A 23421-nucleotide genomic window follows, 5' to 3' on the forward strand; every position below is an offset into this window, starting at 1 on the left:
GCTCATAATAATCACTTCTATATATACATTGAGTAGTGGTAATCATTAACAAGCTGTTCCCCATCCCCTTCTTGCACCTCTGACACTGTAGTTGCCATTGTCAGGTTTTGGTGCGCCGTATCAATTGTCATGTGTAGAGTGCCTGGGGGGCCCCATTGTAAAACTTGCATCGGGGCCCACAGCTCCTTAGCTACGCTACTGGATGCTGTGATAGGCAAAATTTGTTTGGCTATAAAAGGGCTCTAGATATAGCTAAGAAAAGTGATTATTATGACCTAACTGCTCCCTACTCTCACACAGAATCCTCCCCATGATGGTGCCTAACCTCCTAGGTCAGAGGTCTCAAACTCAATTTACCTGGGGGGCCGCAAGAGGCAAAGTCAGGATGAGGCTGGGCCGCATAAGGAATTTCACAATCGTGGCGCATCGCCGCCTTTTCCCGCCCCTCTCACTCTTCCTTCACAGAGAGGGGCGGGGAGAGGCGGTGATCCGTGCGGCGATTGACGTCAGGAGGGGCAGAGCTGAAGCTGAAAGCTCTGCCCCTTCCAGGAAATGCCGGCAGATTGCCCCCTGGACGATTTGGGAGCTCTGCAGCCCTCGTTCAGCGGCGGGGATGCAGTGGATTACTTGGGAGCACTGAAGCGAACTATAAGGAAGCTTTTGCTGGCAAGGGCCACAAAATATTGTATCGAGGGCCGCAAATGGCCCGCGGGCCGCGAGTTTGAGACCCCTGTCCTAGGTGGTGCCTAACCCTAAGACCCCCCTTTTGGTGCCTAACCCTAAGCCCCCCCCCCCCCCCCTCCCGCCACACTTGTGATGCCTAATCCTAACCTCCCCTAAACCCTTGAATCAAAAATCTCAGCTATAAAAGATTTGTAGCAGAATCAAACCTTGTAGCCTAAAACCTTGTGGCTGAATACAAAATATGGGTTACAAAGGGGCGCCCTACTGTAGCCGAAAACCTTGTAGCCAAATACAAATATGGGCTACAAAGGGGCACCCTACTGTAGCTGAAAACCGTATAGCCGAATAAAAATATGGGCTACAAAGGGATGCCCTTTTGTAGCCAAAAACATTGTAGCCAAATAAAAAATATGGGCTACAAAAGGGCGCCCGCTTGTAGCCTATAACAAAACTCGGGAGCCCTTTTCGCCACCTTGTAGCCCATATTTACAGAAATAACATTGATGTCTATGGAGGAGCCCTTTTCCTACAGGCAGCTCAGGAGCCCTTTTCAACGGATCCCATTGTGATTGTAGACAGCGGCGTAACCAGATTGTGTTGGGCCCCCTCACAGAGATCTGTCGGATGCTCCTGTACGTAATGCAGAGCAGCAGTGTAGTGCTATACATTATCTGCTTCAGGCTGCACAGGTCCTCCTCACACCTCAGTGTACACGCGCCATACAGTCAATCACCATGCTGCTTCCCTTCCTGCATGTAATGTGACAAGGACCTGAAGACGCATGATGATTTGCTATACGGTGCTTGTACGCTGACTAGAAGTAAAGAGGACCTGTCCCGGCCCCCTGTTTGTGGCGGAACATTTTTAGGCGGGGCGGGCTCTGTTATCTGCAAAGGAATAGAGAGAAGATCAAATTCCTGCAAATGTTTTTGTGTTTCTTCCCTTTAGAATGTTTTCTCTGCTGTCAGTTACACCAACAACATCAAGGAAGCCCTGGACATGCTGCATAAAGAGGTAGGCTCAGCAGACTATTATTGCCACTGCCATTATATGATTATTAATATGGCTTTACAGAGCACCAACACCAAGTCACATCGCTAACCCAGTGGACTCACTATCCAGTGTCCATGCAATGTCCCCAGCAATAGAGATGTCGCGAATATCAAATTTTGGGTTGGTGAACACCGAATTCGAGTTTGCGCAAACTGCCATAGACTTCAATGGGCAGGCAAATTTTAAAACCTACAGGCACTCTTTCTGGCCACAAAAGTGATGGAAAAGTTGTTTCAAGGGGTCTAACACCTGGGCTGTGGCATGCCGGAGGGGGATCCATGCCAAAAGCCCCACCAAAAATGATGTAGTTGACTCTGAGTCACACACAGAGATATGCAATAGTACTATCAGAATACAGTGGGAAAAAAATAATGAACTGGAGTGGTACTGTGCCTGCAACTTAATGTGGCAAACAATAGCAGTAGTGTGCTGTGCACACAGCTCTGGGTGTCGCTCACACACACACACACACACACACACAAAATACCAGGAGAACAATGTAGTAGCTCTCAAAAGGGCTATTTGGGGTGCTTTCATAGCAAGTCAGTCAGTGAGGAACAAGAAAACAGGCCTATCTAAGGTTCCCTATCTGCTGCAGCAATGCTCTGTCCCTTCCTCTCACTACAGCAGCCAGAGACTAAATTCAAAATTGATGGAACAACTGTGTTTTTAAAGGGGAGTGGGGAATCCAGGAGGGGGTGCAAGCTCTTTGGCTTCCATGTGTCTGCTGACTGTGAGGTAAGGGGTCAAAGTTTAGCTCAATGATGATGAATGGGGATGGGTCGAACAATGTGTTCGCCCTCCGACGTGGGCATGAACAGCTGACATTTGGCAGCAACTGTCCGCCGGCGAACAGTTCGGGCCATCTCTACCCAGCATAGTCCTAGTCTGATGTCCCTACTACAGTCTAGACTAGAGCCAGTTTTAGGGTGAAGCCACCAGTATATTTTGGGGATTTCAGAGTTTCTTTGTTCTGTCTCTTTCTGACAGGTCCCCCGAGCATTTGTCAACCTGGTGGAGGTGTTGGATATTATCCCGCTGAGGGATGGTGTGATGGACAACCGTGTGAATTGCCCAACCGTCCTTACAATGTAAGTCAAGTGCTGCCTTACTTACCTTAAAACAATTTATGTGAAAAACATTTTATTTTAAATGTAACTAAAACTAATGTTATAGGAGTGGTTGGAATGGTGGAAATGTGGTCCTCCTTACCCCCTTATAGGGTTGTGGCTCTGCCTCTCTATAGAGTTGTAGGCGCTGTCTTTCTATAGAGGTGTAGGCCGTTCCTCTGTGCCAAGATGTAGGCCTTGCATCTCTGAGAGAGTCTGGGATATGCCTCCAAATAGCAGCAGTTCCCTACAGAGTCCTTGCATTGAACTAAAGCAGTATTATTATTATTATTTATTTTATTTATACGCAGCTCTGCACAATACATATGTTCAAACAAATGCATTCACAGATTTACTCATCCAAGCACAACTGTTATCCCTACAGCTAAGTTAAAAGCCGGGGTCTTAGTTCACAGAAAAATGCATTCTTATGCTTAGTCACCTATACTGCGCAGAAGTACCCAGGTAAACATAGGTGTATTAACTCTAGCCCTGTAACATGCATAGTGCAGACATGCAAACACATTAATTGCATCAAACCTATCAATGGATTAGGAGCACACATCCTCCTCTCCTGGGACAGATAGTGCATCTTACCAATCGCACAAGGGAGCTAACGTAATGTATCCAAGTGCACCATGCACATACACCAGCATAAGCTGTGTGCATGCTAACAAACACATACAGGGTAGGAGGGAGTGCACTGGATTAGACCCTAGCCACAGGGGTCAGTAACAAGAACAAAATACATATATCCAGGCACATCACATCTAGTTAGGACATTAAATAAGTTAAGGAAAGGGAGGTGCTGAAGGTGGTGTGGCTAGAAAACAGCAAAAATCTATTAACCCTTCGCACTCTCACATGCAAATGTTCAAACAAATGCATTCACAGATTTACTCATCCAGGCACAAATGTTATCCCTACAGCTAAGTTAAAAGCCGGGATCCTAGTTCACAGAAGAATGCATTCTTATGCTTAGTCACCTATACTGCGCAGAAGTACCCAGGTAAACATAGGTGTATTAACTCTAGCCCTGTAACATGCATAGTGCAGACATGTAAACACATTCATTGCATCAAACCTATCAATGGATTAGGAGCACACATCCTGACGTCCTCTCCTGGGACAGATAGTGCATCTTACCAATCGCACAAGGGAGCTATCGTAATGTATCAATGTGCACCATGCACATACACCAGCATAATCTGTGTGCATGCTGACAAACACATACAGGGGAGGAGGGAGTGCACTGGATTAGACCCTAGCCACAGGGGTCAGTAACAAGAACAAAATACATATATCCAGGCACATCACATCTAGTTAGGACATTAAATAAGTTAAGGAAAGGGAGGTGCTGAAGGGGGTGTGGCTAGAAAACAGCAAAAATCTATTAACCCTTCGCACTCTCGCATGCAAATGTTCAAACAAATGCAACAAAGATCATGCAAATGATTTGATAACAATACAGTGTCATAGGTCAAAATAGAGAGTGTTCTAGTCCAGGAGAGGGGTGATTGACAGTAAGATTGCATAATCAAGCTGGAAACACTAGGGAGGAGGTCCCTGCCAGAGACTTACAATCTAAAGGGTGGGGGTGGAGACAATAGGTGCATCTGTTGAGAGGGTGTCTAACAGAACATATTTATGGTGCTGGTGTAGGTGGGTATGCGAGCATGAAAAGGTGAGTCTTGAGAGCTTGTTTCAACCTGCCTGGCGTTTTGATTGGGTTTTGTAGCAGTGTTGGACTGGCCTCTGTATGAGAATTGGGAGCCTTTCCTATGTGTAGAACTGTGGATAGCGGGCCCCTCTTCTCTGGGGGTGTGGTCTTTGTTTCCATGTGGCATGTTGGGGGAGGGGATTGCCTCCTTCTTACCCAGTAAAAATCTCCTAGTTTTATACAGTGACAGAGCAGAGAGGAGTGTTTGTTTCTGGTACACTGTGCCACATAGAGTGGGAGATTATAATTACTCAATGTGTAGTATATATGTATATTGGTTCCTCTGCCTGTATCATTGTTGTATGATGTTCTCTTGTCATTGTACAGGATGCTGTGCCGCTGTCTCCTGGGTGCCGCTGTAAACTCAACCGAACTGCAACTTGTGAAAGACACCAACCTGGCCTATCAGGTGCAGTACTGGAATGCATATCATGGGGATATATGTGATTCTACCTTATGGTCATATGTAATGTTATGTGATTATGTTATGTGATTCTCAGATACATGCACACAGTGGTCTGTAACACAGTGGTAAAAAAAAAAAAAAACACCAAAATTGTTAACATGGAGAATATTACTGTCCAAAAAGCCGCAGTGTTTATATATTAACTAGTTGTCGACAATTGGCGTAAATGCATCGGCAGCCCCAGGACCGTTCAACGCCAATTGGCGTGAAGTCCTGGGGGCGGAGATTGCAGGGGAGCGCGCACGCCGGTGTGCGCGCTTTGTGGCTCCGCTCCGTCATCAGTCTCCCAGTGAGGAGACTGTTATGGCCCATACTCACGGGCTACAATTGTCGCCGCAACACGCGGCTCGCGCGTGTTGCGGCGACAGGTCGCCTGTGAGTATGCGCCGTCGCACTGGCGCGCACCCCGAACCGTCGCCCGTCGCTGATGTTGCCAGGCGATTGGCGCGGTCAATCGCCTGGCGGCAGTCACCCCCGCAACTCCGCCGCAACTGTCGCTAGTCCGCGTGAGTACGCGGACTAGCGACAGCAACCCCCATTGAGGTATGCGGAGCTTCCGGCGGGGGGAGGAGGAACGTCGGCGACAGCTTCCGTCGCGCCGCTGGTCCCTCTTCCGCGTGTGTACGCGGAGGGACCTGGCGAGGAGCTGTCGCCGGCCTGTCGCCCACATGCTCACGTGTGCTGGCAACAGGCCACTTTTGCAGCCCGTGAGTATGGGCCATTAGACGGCGAAACCGCCATCTATTAACATTGTACAGCACTGTGATCTACGGCAGCGCTGTACTGGGGACAGCCGTGTCACTCAGCTGTCCCCACGCTGCTACCTAGGACAGGCAATCACGGTGATTGGTGGGAGGGAGGGGCTGCAAAAAAAATAGTAAAACTTATTGGAAAAAAAACCCACAATTATATTGATTAAAAAAACAAATGCCTGCAGTAACGATCAGAGCCCACCAACAGAAATCTCTGTTGGTGGGCAGAAAAGGGGGGGAGGGAAACCCTTGTGTGCTGAGTTGTACGGCCCTGCAGCTAGCCATTAAAGCTGCAGTGGCCTAAATAGTAAAAAATAGCCTGATCACTAGGGGGGTTTAACCCCCTTGGCGGTATGAAAAATACCGCCAGGGGGAAGCGCAACAGTTTTTTTTAATTTTTTTTTTTTTTTTATCATGTAGCGAGCCGAGGGCTCGCTACATGATAGCCGCTGCTCAGCGGCATCCCCCCAGCCCCGCCGATCGCCTCCGGCGATAGGCGATCAGGAAATCCCGTTCAAAGAACGGGATTTCCTGGAGGGCTTCCCCCGTCGCCATGGCGACGGGGCGGGATGACGTCACCGACGTCAGCGACGTCGGGACGTCATTGGGAGACCCGATCCACCCCTCGGCGCTGCCTGGCACTGATTGGCCAGGCAGCGCTCGGGGTCTGGGGGGGGGGGGGGCCGCGCGCCGCACCGGATAGCGGCGATCGGGCGCGCGGCGGCGGCGATCGGGGTGCTGGCGCAGCTAGCAAAGTGCTAGCTGCGTCCAGCAAAAAAAAAATTAAGTAAATCGGCCCAGCAGGGCCTGAGCGGCACCCTCCGGCGGCTTACCCCGTGTCACACACGGGGTTACCGCCAAGGAGGTTAAAGGGATACTTAAAGAGACTCCGTAACAAAAATTACATCCTGTTTTTTATCATCCTACAAGTTCCAAAAGCTATTCTAATGTGTTCTGGCTTACTGCAGCACGTTCTACTATCACCATCTCTGTAATAAATCAACTTATCTCTCTCTTGTCAGACTTGTCAGCCTGTGTCTGGAAGGCTGCCAAGTTCTTCAGTGTTGTGGTTCTGTGATGCATCTCCCCCCTCCTGGCCCCTCTATGCACACTGCCTGTGTATAATGATCTCTTGAGATACAAAAGGAAGGGTGTATACAGCCTGCTTGTGTATGGATGTATTTTCTATGTGTGGACATACTGTACATCAACCTACTTCCTGTTTTGGTGGCCATTTTGTTTGTTTATAAACACACTTTTTAAAACTGTTTTTAACCACTTTTAATGCGGCGAGGAGCGGCGAAATTGTGACAGAGGGTAATAGGAGATGTCCCCTAACGCACTGGTATGTTTACTTTTGTGCGATTTTAACAATACAGATTCTCTTTAAGTCTAAAAAAAAAAATGATTTTTACTCCCCAGGGGCATTCCTCAGCCCCCTGAAGCTGTATGGTGCCCTCGCAGCCTCGCTTCGTTCCTCCTGTCCCCGGCGGCGGCTACTTCCGGGTTCGGCGACAGCCGCCGACAGGCTGGGAACACGAATGATTCTCCGTGTTCCCAGCCGCTATATCACCCTCTATGCTGCTATAGTGTATATGTTATATGCTATAGAGGGTGATATAGCGGCTGGGAACGCGGAGAATCACTTGCGTTCCCAGCCTGTCGGTGGCTGTCGCCGAACCCGGAAGTAGCCGCCGGTGGGGACAGGAGGATCGGAGCGGGGCGGCGAGGGCACCATACAGCTTCAGGGGGCTGAGGGATGCCCCGGGTGAGTAAAAATCATTTTTTTTTTAGACTTAAGTATCCCTTTAAGCCTGTGGTCCTGGAGTGGTTAAAGAGACTCCGTAACAAAAATTGCATCCTGTTTTTTATCATCCTACAAGTTCCAAAAGCTATTCTAATGTGTTCTGGCTTACTGCAGCACGCTCTACTATCACCATCTCTGTAATAAATCAACGTATCTCTCACTTGTCAGACTTGTCAGCCTGTGTCTGGAAGGCTGCCAAGTTCTTCAGTGTTGTGGTTCTGTGATGCATCACCCCCCTCCAGGCTCCTCTCTGCACACTGCCTGTGTATTATTTAGATTACGGCAGCTTCTCTCTTCTCTCTTATCTTTTACAAGCTGGATAAATCCTCCTCTGAGCTGGCTGGGCTTTCACATACTGAGGAATTACATACAGGCAGAGCTGTCTGCTCTCTGCAGGAAGAAACAGCCTGACACTTCAGTGGAAGATAGCTGCAGGGGGAAAGAAACACACAAATTATCTCTTGAGATTCAAAAGGAAGGGTGTATACAGCCTGCTTGTGTATGAATGTATTTTCTATGTGTGGACATACTGTACATCAACCTACTCCCTGTTTTGGTGGCCATTTTGTTTGTTTATAAACAAACTTTTTAAAACTGTTTTTAACCACTTTTAATGCGGCGGGGAGCGGTGAAATTGTGTCATAGGGTAATAGGAGATGTCCCCTAACGCACTGGTATGTTTACTTTTGTGCGATTTTAACAATACAGATTCTCTTTAAGTTAGTTCACCTTTGGAGAAGAGATCCGTATTTTAAGCCACACCAGTCAGTACTAAAGCACACACTCAAGACCTGAAGGAAGCCCCAGATAAGAAACTGATTTTTTTAATTTGGCTTTAGTAATGACTGAACCCCAAAAAACAATGTTTTTAATTAAGTTTTCTCTCTTATTACAGAAAAATCTTCAGCTCCTGATCGATAGTGGGAGATACGACACCAAAGAGGACTTCACGGTGGTGTTACAACCATTTTTCCGCCACACTCAGATTCCATATCTCCCGGTAATCTGCACCTTATGTTGTTGATAGGTGGTCAATGCGATGCAAATTATTCCAGCTAGTACACAAATTTACACACCTAAACTGAGACAAAACAATGTTTATTTTTATTTCTTACATGGGGCTTCTTCCAGCCCCCCTGTAGTCTTTCATGTCCCTCAGTTTCCTCCCAGGCCTCTCTGTTGTGCTGCTGCCCCCCCTACAGGGGAGTTGGAAAAAGCCGGGGGCGTAACTAGGGGGGAGCAGCCACTGTGACTGCAGGGGGGCCCAATGGTTGCGGGGGGGGGGGGGGGGCAACTACTAACCTTGGTGAACAGCATCGAAGGATTTTGCAAAGTCCAAGTATATCACAACTACAGCATTCCATATGTCCACACTAGCGTTCATCACCTCATAAAAGCTGAACATGTTAGGCAAACACGACCCATCCTTAGGTAACATCCAAGTTGGTGCTGAGAAATTGGATTACTCTCTGCTATGAAGTCTTGTATAGCATCACAGGCTGTGACAGCGCGCATTATGATGTTTGTTTCCTTTTTAGACTGGGATCCCAGATGTGTCGTACCTCGCGCCAGACTGTTTCCACATCAGTCAGAAGGGACACGCCCAGCTGGCTCGGCTACTATGGAACAATATGGTAATGTTGGAAGGCTTAATTGAGTTCTGGAAATCACCTATTTGGTACTTTTTGCAATTGCAGAGTGCTGAATAGTTATTTTAAACAGAAGATGAAAAAGTATCTCCTAGGAGAAAACTTACTTGGATTGGGCCCAAAGTGAATTAAAGGGTAACTTAACCCAATAAAAAAAATGAATTTCACTTACCTGGTTCTTCTACCAGCCCCCTGCAGCCATCCTGTGCCCTCGACATCACTCCCGGATTCTCTGGTACCCCGCCGCCAGCTGGTTTTGTTTTTGCCGACTCGGAGTCGGCAGGCCGCCATGCGTATCATTGCATGCGTTACCGCTGTCAGAAACCGGCCCCGTGGCAAGCCTGCAGATACGGTTCCCGACTGCGGGTTTCACCAGATCGAGAGGGGAAGCAGCCTTAGTCGAGCTGACACGAGGCTGTGACCCCTCAGAAAACTTCTCACTGCCACCACTAGCGGTTGCTAGACACTTCCACTCTGCTGTCGAGTGATCTGCACGCAATCCACGTTTTCGCATTCGGGTCAGCTTTGCGCTTTAGGCCGAATAAGGGAACGCCACGCACACACACACACAGTACAATAGAACAGTAGCAAGGTACAATCAGGCACGGACTTTGTAACGTAAATTGCACTGCAGTCTCTTCTAGGCTATGAGCGTTAGCTTAGTACAGCAGAAGTCAAACTTATTAAATAACAATTTAATATTCCAGAAAAAAGTGGAACAATGCAGAAAATAATATATACAAAAGATTTACAAAAACAAAGTAAAAAATACAAAATAAAGGTTACAAAGGTACACAAGACAAGTTGCATAAAATAAAAGGGAAATAAACGTACCAGCTTATAGATCTGAGCGTTGTTGCGAGGGGGACGCAGTTCTGGTCAGACCAGGTTAGTCCTAGCGTTGTGCTACCCCCAAAAGAACTACGAGTTGTGACTATCCTAGCTGATGTTTTATAGCAAAAATTGTAGCCCGGGGGTACAATTCCAGATATCCTTTTAATTTCTTCCGAAGGTTTTCACAGACCGCATGTCATATCCTTTCTGGCTGTGACATGCAAACTTCAAAGGTTTTCCTGTCCCACCTTGATCTTTTTTGAGTAAGGCTGTCATATGTAAATTCCTGGCTCAGGCTGGTGTGGTCTGCAGCCAGTCTAGGTGACATCTGAGACAGTATTTCACAGCAGATCAAAGGTGGGGGACTTGACTGCTCTTGGCATAATAAGCCATTTCCTGGCCAGAGGCTAGCCAGCCAATTAGCAGTTCCTGCTCCTATTCACAGTCGTTCACCTTCAGATGCAAATGTAGTTGTCATTGACATACAGACAATCCCAGCTTCCCCCCAAAGCCAGACTGGGTTTTAGCAGACATACACATGTGACAAAGACAGAAAATGTGAAAATATGGCTTCCACCAGATACAACATGGCTGCTATGTTCTGCATATTACCGTACACATCATCATCACCACAATATATCATCACAACCGTGGTTACAGGACGCTATAGCGGATGTCAACACGTATTTTTGGTACAGGTGCAAAGGTGCAGGTGCAACGCGTACAAAGATACGTGTTGACACCCGCTATAGCATCCTGTAACCGCGGTAACGCGTGCAATGATACGCATGGCGGCCCCCAGATTCAGCAAAAAGTAATCTAGCTGGCGGCGGGGAACCAGAGGATTTGGGAGTGATGTCGAGAGCACAGGATGGCTACCAGGTAAGTGACATTTTTCTTAACTGGGTTAAGGTTCCCTTTAAAGAAGGCCAGGGTTTTCTGAGTAGTCCATATTGTGAACAACAACATCTCAATTACCCCTTGATTTAGAGATATTTGTTAGGAGTACTCAATATTCGCTGTTATCTGGCACTGACAGGGATTGGCTGTTGCCGTATAAGTGGGCTTTCTGGTTGCTTGAGACTCAATCTTAAAAATAGACCAAGCTGATACAGTGCTATACGCCACTCTATATACATACCATGAACGCTGTATTAACCTCCCTGGCGGTTTATTAAAATCCGCCATGGGGCAGCAAATACGTTTTTTTTTTTTTTTTTTTTTTTCATGTAGCGAGACAACGTCTCGCTACATGATAGCCGCTGCTCAGCGGCATCCCCCCAGCCCCTCCGATCGCCTCCGGCGATCGGAGATCAGAAGATCCCGTTCAAAGAACGGGATCTCCTGGAGGGCTTCCCCCGTCGCCATGGCGACGGGGCGGGATGACGTCACCGACGTCATCAACGTCGTGACGTCAAAGGGATTCCGATCCACCCCACAGCGCTGCCTGGCACTGATTGGCCAGGCAGCGCACGGGGACTGGGGGGGGGGGGGGCTGCGGCGATGCGGATAGCGGCGGATCGGCGGGTAGCAGCGGCGATCGGGCACTGCATGCAGCTAGCAAAGTGCTAGCTGCGTGCAGCAAAAAAAAAACCATGCAAATCGGCCCAGCGGGGCCTGAGCTCGGGCTTACCGCCAGGGAGGTTAAATGTTAAAATACAGTAATTGAAATTATAATAACCTTGGGGGAGCCGTGGAACCCAGACATTAAAGAGAACCAGAGACGAAGCACCCTCGTGTATTTTACCTTATAAATCAGTGGGAACATGACAGTAAACACCGAATCTGCTCTTTGTTTCATTGTTCTCTGTTTAATCTGACTGTTATCACCTCCGCCCGAGCACTCAGTCTAGCTTTGCTACGGAAAGATTATAGCGAAGTCTGTCTTCTCTGGTGTCTTTTGAAGCCCAAGCCTGCCCCCTTGTGGCTCTGCTATAATGACTCAGCTATAATCGTTCCCGGAAAAAGCCAGACTGAATGCTCAGTCAGGGATTCTTATCACAGCTGATAACAGACACTTTTAGCAGTGAGGATAAAACGGAGAGCAGGGTAGGTGTTTTCTCTAATGTTCCCACTGATATATATGGTAAAATACATGAGGGTGCTTCGTCTCTGGTTCCAGCAGAGCCCACAAACAGCCTAAGAAGTTGTCCTTCACCACTGTGAGTACTGCCGGCGGTTTGTGGCGGTTGGTTGAGGCTTCAGGTTAGTTGAGTTCTGGATGACCGGAACTCTATTCATATTTTTATTTATAGAGCGCCAACATGTTCCGTAACCTTGTACAACGTGCAAAACATACAACAATGGGGAGCACTTCAACATACTGTACAATCAGGACAACTAGTGACACAAGTAGCGATTCATACAACTCATGTGTAGTTTGAATAACATCACCAATACTGATAGATGTCCATATCTTATACTGTATATCGTAGAATAATTCCATTTTTTGTTCTCCTTGTGAAATTTGCAGCTGGAGCCTGTTGGACAGAAAACTGTCGGCCTGGATTTTGCAGCCGATGTTCCACTGAAGTGCCCAACAGAGGTGCGAGAATAATTTGCAAATTAAGCGTAGAGAATGATGGATTTCCCCCAATAAATATGGGATAATATCGCCATAGTTTCAGCTTGTTATAGCCCTACTTTGTGATGCTGCACCCCAGAAGTAAGAACTCGTAGTCTCAATTAACGCAGACCTGAACTCAGAACGTCCTGCTTCCTGCTCTAAGAGATAAGCAACAGCATAATAACCTTTAAAGAAAAACATTACTTTGTGACAGCTGATACAAATCCTGCAATAAATCTGCAGTGTGTCTACTTCCTGCTTTCATGGAAGCAGACACTGGGTTAACATCCTATGGGCTTCATTTACTAAACCGTGCTAACTCATATCACGGCCCTTTGCATTTTCCCATTTGTGCGCTATCACGAATTTTCACGCGCAATCGCTAGTTTTCACATGCAAATGCGAATGTTCATGTGAAACCGATATCATTTTAGCGAGAAAATTTGTGATTGCGCGCAAACGTGAAAATGTGCATGAAAACGGGCATGATATGAGGTATCACTGTTTAGAATCAAGCCCGATGTCTACAAATTAACTGCTCTGCTGAGGACTACTGAGATTCCTGAGCTGGCAGCAGAGAGATCCAATTACAGTTGTGATTTTTCACAGAAATTTGACAGGCTAAACTCTCTAAATACATACAGGGTGCATTTCTCTGTTTTCCTTCTGTACTGTACAAGAGTTGAGTTCCACTTTAACTACTTAACGACCGCCTAACTCCGATAGGCGGTGGCAGGTCGTAAGTGGTATTACATGGAAACGGCCGCTCATAAGAGCGGTGTCTCCGTGAACAGCCTGCGAGCCGCCGATCGCGGCTCGCAAGCTAAATGTAAACACGCGGGGAAGAAATCCCCGCTGTTTACATCAATACGGCGCTGCTGCGCAGCAGCGCCGTAAAGGAGATCGGCGATCCCTGGCCTCTGATTGATAGGCTGAAGCATATCCTAGGCGGCGCAGGATAGATTTCCATCCTGCGCAACCCATAGCCAGAAGGAGAGGGAGGAAAGGACGGGGAGGCTGGGAATCGCTGCGGAGGGGGGCTTTGAAGAGCCCTCCTCGCAACGCACAAGTAGCCGGCGGCGATCACACCCCCCCAGCAGGACATCCCCCTAGTGGGGGGAAAAAAGGGGGAAAATCTGATCGTCCTGCCTCTATCCTGATCCGTGCTGTGGGCTGGAGAGCCCACGCAGCACAGATCAGCCATAAATCCCCCGATCCTTAAGTGCGCGGGCAAAGTACCAGGGGCGTAGCAATAGGGGTTGCAGAGGTAGCGACCGCATCGGGGCCCTTGGGCCAGAGGGGCCCCGAAGGGCCCTTCCTCAACTACAGTATTAGCTCTCTATTGGTCCTGTGCTCATAATAATCACTTCTATAGATGCTTTGAATAGTGGTAATCATTAACAAACTGTTCCCCACCCACTTCTTGCACCTCTGACACTGTAGTTGCCATTGGCAGGTTTTGGTGTGCCGTATCAATTGTTATGTATAGAGTGCTTGGGGGGGGGCCCCATTGTAAAACTTGCATCGGGGCCCACAGCTCCTTAGCTACGCCACTGAGTAAAGCATAATCTGTCTGGAAGCAAAGTAATTCAGTCTTCATTAAATCATTTGTTTTCTCTCTTACAGACACAGCCATTCCTGAGGACGTATAAGAACAGCGGCCACACCTATCCTGTGTTACCTACTCCTCCACCAGTCACGGTAACTATAAACACAACATTTTTCTTCTCTCCTTCATCTTCAGTGTAAATGAATCTCTACATTAGTTTTTTTGTTTGTTAGTTTTTTTATGTGGAGTAATAAAGCCTCTCTTGGGAAGGGATGGCCCATAAAATGCTGATAGCTCTGAGTTGAGGCAAATTGTATGCAGCTTGGAGATGGACCTATGAAAGACAGCAGCAGCTATTGCATTCGATTGGTCCATTTCCAAGTTTTATGTGTTTTGGAATTTTTAACATCTCCTTGATCATCCCAACTGCTGGTTTCATTTTGTCAGTTTGATGTAAGTTATTTTTTTTTGTTGTTGTTCAAGAAAATGTAAAGAAAATCTGCAGTTAGGACACAAGAATCGGTAACAACCCAATGCAGTAGCAAGAAAAAGTATGTGAACCCTTTGGAATTATATGGATTTCTGTACAAATTGGTCATAAAATGTGACCTGATCTTCATCTAAAGGTGCCCATACATTAGAACGATTGTGGGCAGATTCGACCAAGAGACAAATTTATCTCTAATTGAATCTGATTAGAGATAAATTTGTCTCTAATCAAATCTGTCCATACACTACAGGCCGATTCCCGTCCGATTACAGCATGAAATCATCAGGGAATCAGCTGAGCCGCCGCTGTCCGGCCCGCCGCTGCCCCCAAAATGTATAAGTGTATGTAGTGTGTAGTGAATTTATACATTACCTGTCCTGTAGTAGTTCGTCGGTTCCATCCGTCCATCTCGCCGGGAAGCCGCATACACGCTAGTGGCGCATAGCGTCTGACGTGAGACGCTATGCGCCTTCGTGATGTCAGAGGGCCGCCGGCGTGTATGCGGAACCCGGCGAGATGGACGGACCGCGTGGAGGCTGACACCGGACAGGTAATGTATAAATGCACTACACACTGCATACATTTATACATTGCGACAGCGCACCCGACCAACCAACCTCGGCCCGACATTTTCCAACACGCGCGATCGACTGTGCAGCCAATTTCTGTCCCGAAATTGGTCGCTTTGTCGGTCAGCATGCACTTGGCAGCACCAATTTTCATCCAATTCGATTATAATAATCAAATTGGATGGTCGATTGGTTGGTTGGTTGCCTAGTGTATGGCCCCCTTACGTCACAACAATAGACAATCACACTCTGCTTCAACTAATACCACCCAAATAATTAAATGTTTCCATGTTTTTATTGAACACACCATGTAAACATTCACAGTGCTGGTGGAAAAGGTATGTGAACCTTGGATTTACTAACTGATTGAACCTCCTTTGGCAGCAAGCAAACATCTCCTGTAGTTGCAGATCAGACGTACACAACGGTCAGGAGTAATTCCAGGCCCTGACACAGCAAAGCAGCTCCAAACCATGATGCTCCCACCACCATACTTCACTGTTGGGATGCGTACAAGAGGTATCGACACGGGAGACTTGGGCGCAGGATACAGCCGGTATATGGCTGATCCTGCTGTTGCACAAGTTCCTGGCCGTGTTAAATACTATTCCCCCTCCAGGCCGCCATGGATGGTGGGGAAGGAAATAATGCGGCTTCCAGCAATCGCTGGAAGCCGAATTATTGTGTTTTAAAAGTAACTTCAGCTCCGTCTTCTGACCAGGGCCGGATTTCTGGAAAGGCCAGAAAGGCCACGGCCTAGGGCGATAAAATTAGATAAGATAAGAAGGGCGGCATGACTTGGAGAGAGAAGAGGTCATATGTCAAAGTAAATCATCTCCTCTGGTCCCGCAGCGCAGCCATCCAGCGCCCTGCTCTGCACTAATAGCTGAATTCCAGAGTTCCCCAATCCCTGCTTCTCTCTCTCTCTCTCACTTTTTGATGTGTTATAACAATCATTCTTCTGATGATGGACATACAAGTGGATGTGAGAAATAAAAGGGATTTACATTACAAAGCAGATAGAACTAAGTTCCGCTGAGTTTTAATGCAGACATTCATTCACAAACATCACTGAGCTCTGCTAGTTTCTTTTACAACTTTGACACTGACCCCAGGCTCCAGCAGTTGTTAATTAATGTATCAACTCTAATTTATGACTGTTTATCTTAGCTAGCAGTGGTCTCTTCTCTTCCTTAGTTAACTCTTTCCTGACTCATTTTCTGTCCTCCTACCATCTATGAGAACTGCAATAATAAAAATGCTGTTTTCTTCCCTTTCATTGCTAAACTGTCATTTTAAAGGACACCTGAGCAGTGGTGCTCATCCAATATTCGGGCCAGGGGCGTAGGAATAGACCCTGCAGCCCCTGCAGTTGCAGGGGGGCCCCTAGCAAGTCAGGGGCCCGGAGGAGGAAAGGCTGTCACCACCGGCGTACCTACCGGGGATGCGACTCTCTCAGCCGCAGGGGGGCCCGGCCGCCCGGGGCTGCTCTGGGGCCCGCTCACTGTGCGTGGGGGGAGCGCTGCTCTGGACCCCCCAGCAAGGTGCTCAACTGGCCGCAGCGTCTAATAGACGCTGCGCCAGTTCATTCCCCGCAGCCCCGCTCCACCAGCAGCCTGCATAGTCTCCGGCAGGCAGAGCAGGGCTACGGCAAGATGGCCGCCGAAGAAGCCCTACACTGGAGACTATTTGTGTCTCTAGTACAGGGCTTCGGCAGCCATCTTGCCGTAGCCCTGCACTCTGCCTGTCAGCGCGGGAGATGTGCTGCAGGAGGACTCGGGGAGCTGCGAGCCAGATGCCGGGAGAGGAGAAGACTTCTGTCAGGTAAGTGAATTGTTTTTTTTTCACAGGTGCATTTTTTTTTTCTAGTGTCTGCTGCCTACATTGTGATTTTCTGGTCACTGCTGCCCACATTGTGATTTTCAGGTGTCTGCTGCCCACATTATGATTTTCTGGTCACTGCTGCCCACATTGTGATTTTCAGGTGTCTGCTGCCCACATTGCGATTTTCTGGTGTCTGCTGCCCACATTATGATTTTCTGGTGTCTGCTGCCCACATTACGATTTTCTGGTCACTGCTGCCCACATTGCGATTTTCTGGTGTCTGCTGCCCACATTGCGATTTTCTGGTGTCTGCTGCCCACATTACGATTTTCTGGTCACTGCTGCCCACATTGCGATTTTCTGGTCACTGCTGCCCACATTGCGATTTTCTGGTGTCTGCTGCCCACATTGCGATTTTCTGGTGTCTGCTGCCCACATTACGATTTTCTGGTCACTGCTGCCCACATTGCGATTTTCTGGTCACTGCTGCCCACATTGCGATTTTCTGGTGTCTGCTGCCCACATTATGATTTTCTGGTGTCTGCTGCCCACATTACGATTTTCAGGTGTCTGCTGCCCACATTACGATTTTCAGGTGTCTGCTGCCCACATTACGATTTTCAGGTGTCTGCTGCCCACATTACGATTTTCTGGTGTCTGCTGCCCACATTGCGATTTTCTGGTGTCTGCTGCCCACATTGCGATTTTCTGGTGTCTGCTGCCCACATTACGATTTTCAGGTGTCTGCTGCCCACATTGTGATTTTCAGGTGTCTGCTGCCCACATTACGATTTTCTGGTCACTGCTGCCCACATTGCGATTTTCTGGTCACTGCTGCCCACATTGCGATTTTCAGGTGTCTGCTGCCCTCATTACGATTTTCAGGTGTCTGCTGCCCACATTACGATTTTCAGGTGTCTGCTGCCCACATTGCGATTTTCAGGTGTCTGCTGCCCACATTGCGATTTTCTGGTGTCTGCTGCCCACATTACGATTTTCTGGTGTATGCTGCCCACATTAGGATTTTCTGGTGACTGCTGCCCACATTGCGATTTTCTGGTGACTGCTGCCCACATTGCGATTTTTCTGGTGACTGCTGCCCACATAAGGATTTTCTGGTGACTGCTGCCCACATTAGGATTTTCTGGTGTCTGCTGCCCACATTACGACATTCTGGTGACTGACTGCTGCCCACATTAGGATTTTCTGGTGACTGCTGCCCACATTAGGATTTTCTGGTGACTGATGCCCACATTGCAATTTTCTGGTGACTGCTGCCCACATGGCGATTTTCTGGTGACTGCTGCCCACATTGCGATTTTCTGGTGAACTCTGCCCACATTACGATTTTCTGGCCCACATTACGATTTTCTGGTGAACACTGCCCACGTTACGATTGTCTGGTGAATGCTGTCCACGTTACGATTTTCTGGTGAACGCTGCCCACATTACGATTTTCTGGCCCACATTACGATTTTCTGGTGAACACTGCCCAAGTTACGATTGTCTGGTGAATGCTGCCCACGTTACAATTTTCTGGTGACTGCTGCTCACGTTACTATTTTCTGGTGACTGGTGCCCACATTACGATTTTCTGGTGAACTCTGCCCACATTATGATTTTCTAAAGGCCCACATTACGATTTTCTGGTGAACTCTGCCCACATTACGATTTTCTGGCCCACATTACGATTGTCTGGTAAAATGCTGCCCACTTTACAATTAATTTACAGTGAAACGCTGCCCCATTACAATTATTTGGCACCTATGGGGGGGGCCCCATCCAAATATTCGCAGGGGGGCCCAGTGATTTCTAGTTACGCCCCTGATTCGGGTATCCGAACTACCCAGATAATCCGAACTTTTTCCACTATCCGAACTTTGAATAGCAATTCGGATATTTTTTAAAATCCGAATAGCACTATCCGAGCAAACTCGGATTTCCCATCTGAGAGAGAGAGAGATTTTTTTTTTTTTTAAGGGGGGATTTTAAGTCCCCACATCATTAAAAAAACATGATGCTGCATGCCTCATTTACCCTAAAAAACGTTTTAAAGGCAATTTCAAACCCACTTTCTACCCGGATATCCGAATCTGGGCGGATATCTGGGATACTGGGTTCGGATATCCGATTCGGGTTCCAAAATTTCAAACTCGGATATCCGATTCGGATCGGATATCTGGGTATCTGGATCCGAATTCAATCCGGATTTTGAGAAGGGGTATCCGAGCAGCACTGCACCTGAACTGTTACTACCTATATGCTAGTGTGTATGGTTTGGTATTCTTCTACTTTCCTGTAGCAGTACAGCATTGTACCATCTTAGCCATCCGCGAAAGCAGAGAGTTTTGAATCAGGATGATACCATTTATTGGCTTAAAAGAAAGAGTAATCTTTCTGCTAATAAGCCTTCTTCAGACGTTGTTCCCCGTATACTGTCAATATGTTAGAGCACACCACCATATTTACATTCGGCATTCAAAAGAGATACATAGATTTTTCAGCAAATATAAATAAATGTCATCCAGATGCTTTAAAGTGGAGCTGAACTCTTGCACAGGACAGAAGGAAAACAGAGAAATGTACCATGTATATATTTAGAGAGCCTGTCTAATTCCCCCTCCTCTGTGTCACAAGTTGTAATTTGATCTCTACACTGTGTCACCTGACTGCCACAACATCTAAGCTCATTTGAAAGCACAGGATGTTAAAAATATGTCTGCTTCCATAAAAGCAGGAAGTAGACACACTGCAGATTTATTGCAGGATTTGTATCAGCTGTAACAAAGAAATGTTTTTATTTAAAGGTTATGTTGTTGCATATCTTTTAGAGCAGAGAGGGAAGTTCTGAGTTCAGGTCCACTATAATTACAACAGAACATCCAAAGTGGATCTTGACAGGATGTTTGCTACTTACCTGTTCTCTGTTTTGGATGGGCTTTTATCCATTGCACTGCCCTGTCACCTGTTTGTGGCTCCGACTGCAGCCAGTCTCACAGAGGACAAAGAAGCAGCGCATGCTCTGGCCACTCGCACTGCCCTGCCACCTGTTTGTGGCTCCGACTGCAGCCAGTCGCACAGAGGACAAAGAAGCAGCGCATGCTCTGGCCACTCGCACTGCCCTGCCACCTGTTTGTGGCTCCGACTGCAGCCAGTCGCACAGAGGACAAAGAAGCAGCGCATGCTCTGGCCACTCGCACTGCCCTGCCACCTGTTTGTGGCTCCGACTGCAGCCAGTCGCACATAGGACACAGAAGCAGCGCATGCTCTGGCCACTCGCGCTCCCTGTAATTTCTCACTCCTGCCCAGATGTGCACAGCAACCAATGCCAGTATAGTGTTATGCATTCTTGACAAGTACCGGTCATACATCAGCGTCATTTCTCAAGTAGGCATGCCCAGAACACTATCGGCTGCTGTGCACATTCGGGCAGGAGCGCAAATTACAGGAATTATTTGTTGAATGGGGGGCAGAGCAGCACAACTGAAATGAGCCCATTCAAACCAATGATCGCTAGTCAGAGTGTTGGACAGAATATATATTTTTTTTTTGGGGGGGGGGGGGGGGGCGCTTGGAGACAGCAGGCCTAGGGCACTGGAAAGTACAAATCCGGCCCTGCTTCTGACGGCATCAAAGTTACTCCCTGTGGGTTGCTATAGCCGTTATTCCTATTACGACCTATGGTGGCGGCGGCTGTGCCCAAGTCTCCTGCTCTGGATTAACAGTGTTCGGTTGGGATGAGGTTTTGATGTTGGTGTGCAGTGCCTCTTTTTCTCTACACATATTGTTGTGTGTTTCTTCCAAACAACTCAACTTTGGTTTCATCTGTCCTCAGAATATTTTGCCAATACTGCTGTGGAACATCCAGGTGCTCTTTTGCAAACTTTAAACATGCAGCAATGTTTTTTTTTTGTTTCTTGGGGGACAGCAGTGGCTTCCTCTGTGGTATCCTCCCATCAACTCCATTCTTGCTTAGTGTTTTATGTATCATAGATTCAGTGGCGTAGCTACAAACCTCTGGGCCCCGATGCGGAATCTGGATGTGGGCCCCCCCCCCCCCCCGGCAACAACAGCCCCCCCTCCCCCGACAACACCCGACGGATGCACACACATATCAAAATCCCTATAGCCAGCTTTAGGTACCCCAGCCCCAGTATAGGTAGTCAGGCATAGGTAAGCCAGTATAGTTGCCCCCGGTATAGGTGAGATAGGCAGGCGCCGCCGGTATAAGTTAGATAGATAGGTGCCCCCAGTACAGGTTAGCTAGGTGGGTGCCTCTAATATAGGTAGCCAGAATAGTTGCCCCTAGCGTAGGTTAGATAGGTAGGTGCCCCCAGTATAGGTTAGTTAGGTAGGTGCCTCCAATATAGGTAGCCAGTTTAGTTGCCACCTGTATAGGCTAGCTAGGTGCCCCCAATACAGGTTAGATAAGTAAGTGCCCCCAGTATAGGTTAGATAGGTAGGTGCCCTCAGTATAAATTAGATTAGGTCGGTGCCCCCTAGTATAGGTTAGATTAGGTAGCTGCCCCCCAGTATAGGTTAGATTAGGTAGCTGCCCCCCAGGATAGATTAGGTAGCTGCCCCCAGGATAGATTAGGTAGGTGCCCCCCAGTATAGGTTAGATGAGGTAGCTGCCCCCAGGATAGATTAGGTAGCTTCCCCTCAGGATAGATTAGGTAGCTGCCCCCCAGGATAGATTAGATAGCTGCCCCCCAGGATTAGGTTAGAATAGGTAGGTGCCCCCCAGGATAGATTAGGTAGCTGCCCCCCAGGATTAGGTTAGATTAGGTAGCTGCCCCCCAGGATAGATTAGGTAGCTGCCCCCCAGGATTAGGTTAGATTAGGTAGCTGCCCCCCAGGATAGATTAGGTAGCTGCCCCCAGGATAGATTAGGTAGGTGCCTCCCAGTATAGGTTAGATTAGGTAGCTGCCCCCCAGAATAGATTAGGTAGCTGCCCCCCAGGATAGATTAGGTAGGTGCCCCCCAGTATAGGTTAGACTAGGTAGCTGCCCCCCAGGATTAGGTTAGATTAGGTAGGTGCCCCCCAGGATAGATTAGGTAGCTGCCCCCAGGATAGATTAGGTAGGTGCCCCCCAGTATAGGTTAGATTAGGTAGCTGCCCCCCAGGATTAGGTTAGATTAGGTAGGTGGCCCCCAGGATAGATTAGGTAGCTGCCCCCAGGATAGATTAGGTAGGTGCCCCCCAGTATAGGTTAGATTAGGTAGCTGCCCCCCAGGATAGATTAGGTAGGTGCCCCCCAGTATAGGTTAGACTAGGTAGCTGCCCCCCAGGATTAGGTTAGATTAGGTAGGTGCCCCCCAGGATAGATTAGGTAGCTGCCCCCAGGATAGATTAGGTAGGTGCCCCCCAGTATAGGTTAGATTAGGTAGCTGCCCCCCAGGATTAGGTTAGATTAGGTAGGTGCCCCCCAGGTTAGATTAGGTAGCTGCCTGTCCCCATAATGGAGGGGGGGCCGCAGCCGCGGGGAGGGCAGCCCGACCTCTCCCTCCCTTCCTCTCCCCGGGGCCCCCCCTCAGATGCAGAGTAAGCGGCTAACGGAAGCGCTATAGGCAGAACTCACCTCCTTCCCTGGTTCCAATCGCCGCTGATCTCCTCTCTGGCTGGCTCTGCATAGATGCTTACACACGCAGCTTCCTGTTTAGCCGGAAGCTGCGTGTGTAACAACATCTATGCAGAGCCAGCCAGAGAGGAGATCAGCGGCGAGTGGAACGCAGGGAGGTGAGTTCTGCCTATAGCGCTTCCGTTAGCCGCTTACTCTGCATCTGAGGGGGGGCCCCGGGGAGAGGAAGGGAGGAAGAGGTCGGGCTGCCCTCCCCGCGGCTGCGGCTCCCTCCTACCAGCGCGAACGGGCGCATGGCCCTCCAAACGGAGATGGGCCCCCCGGGCCCCTCCCCCGCCTCCTCAGGAGCCGGGCCCGGTCGCCAAGGCGACCGCTGCGACCACGGGCCCTACGCCCTTGCATAGATTCGCTAACAGGGATCATAGCATATGCCAGAGACTTGTGTAAGTCTTTAGCTGACACTCTAGGATTCTTCTTCACCTCACTGAGCATTCTGTGCTGTGCTCTTGCAGTCATCTTTACAGGACAGCCACTCCTAGGGAGAGAAGCAGCAGTGCTGAACTTTCTCCATTTATAGACATTTTGTCTTACTGTGGACTGATTAACTGCAAGGCGTTTGGAGATACTTTTATAAACCTTTCCAGCTTTATGCAAGTCAACAATTCTTGATCGTAGGTCTTCTGAGAGCTCTTTTGTGCGCGGCATCACTCACATCAGGCAATGCTTCTTAGGAAAAGCAAACCCAAAACCGGTGTATGTTTTTTGT

The 23421-nt window shown here is 48.3% G+C and overlaps 1 protein-coding gene across 2 annotated transcripts in view; it reads left to right on the forward strand.

The window, feature by feature from the left end:
* The window catches only part of LOC137570963 (phospholipase B1, membrane-associated-like), a 183190-nt gene that overhangs the window by 111042 nt on the left and 48727 nt on the right, over window positions 1–23421 (forward strand). For both annotated transcript variants that reach the window (XM_068279650.1, XM_068279651.1), the window contains 7 exons: window positions 1633–1698; window positions 2728–2828; window positions 4894–4975; window positions 8487–8591; window positions 9130–9225; window positions 12548–12619; window positions 14267–14341. In XM_068279650.1, coding sequence (XP_068135751.1) covers window positions 1633–1698; window positions 2728–2828; window positions 4894–4975; window positions 8487–8591; window positions 9130–9225; window positions 12548–12619; window positions 14267–14341 — 597 coding nt within the window. The remainder of the gene's footprint in view (window positions 1–1632; window positions 1699–2727; window positions 2829–4893; window positions 4976–8486; window positions 8592–9129; window positions 9226–12547; window positions 12620–14266; window positions 14342–23421) is intronic.

The sequence above is a fragment of the Hyperolius riggenbachi genome, chromosome 4 (genome assembly GCF_040937935.1).
Source record: "Hyperolius riggenbachi isolate aHypRig1 chromosome 4, aHypRig1.pri, whole genome shotgun sequence".
NCBI lineage: Eukaryota > Metazoa > Chordata > Amphibia > Anura > Hyperoliidae > Hyperolius > Hyperolius riggenbachi.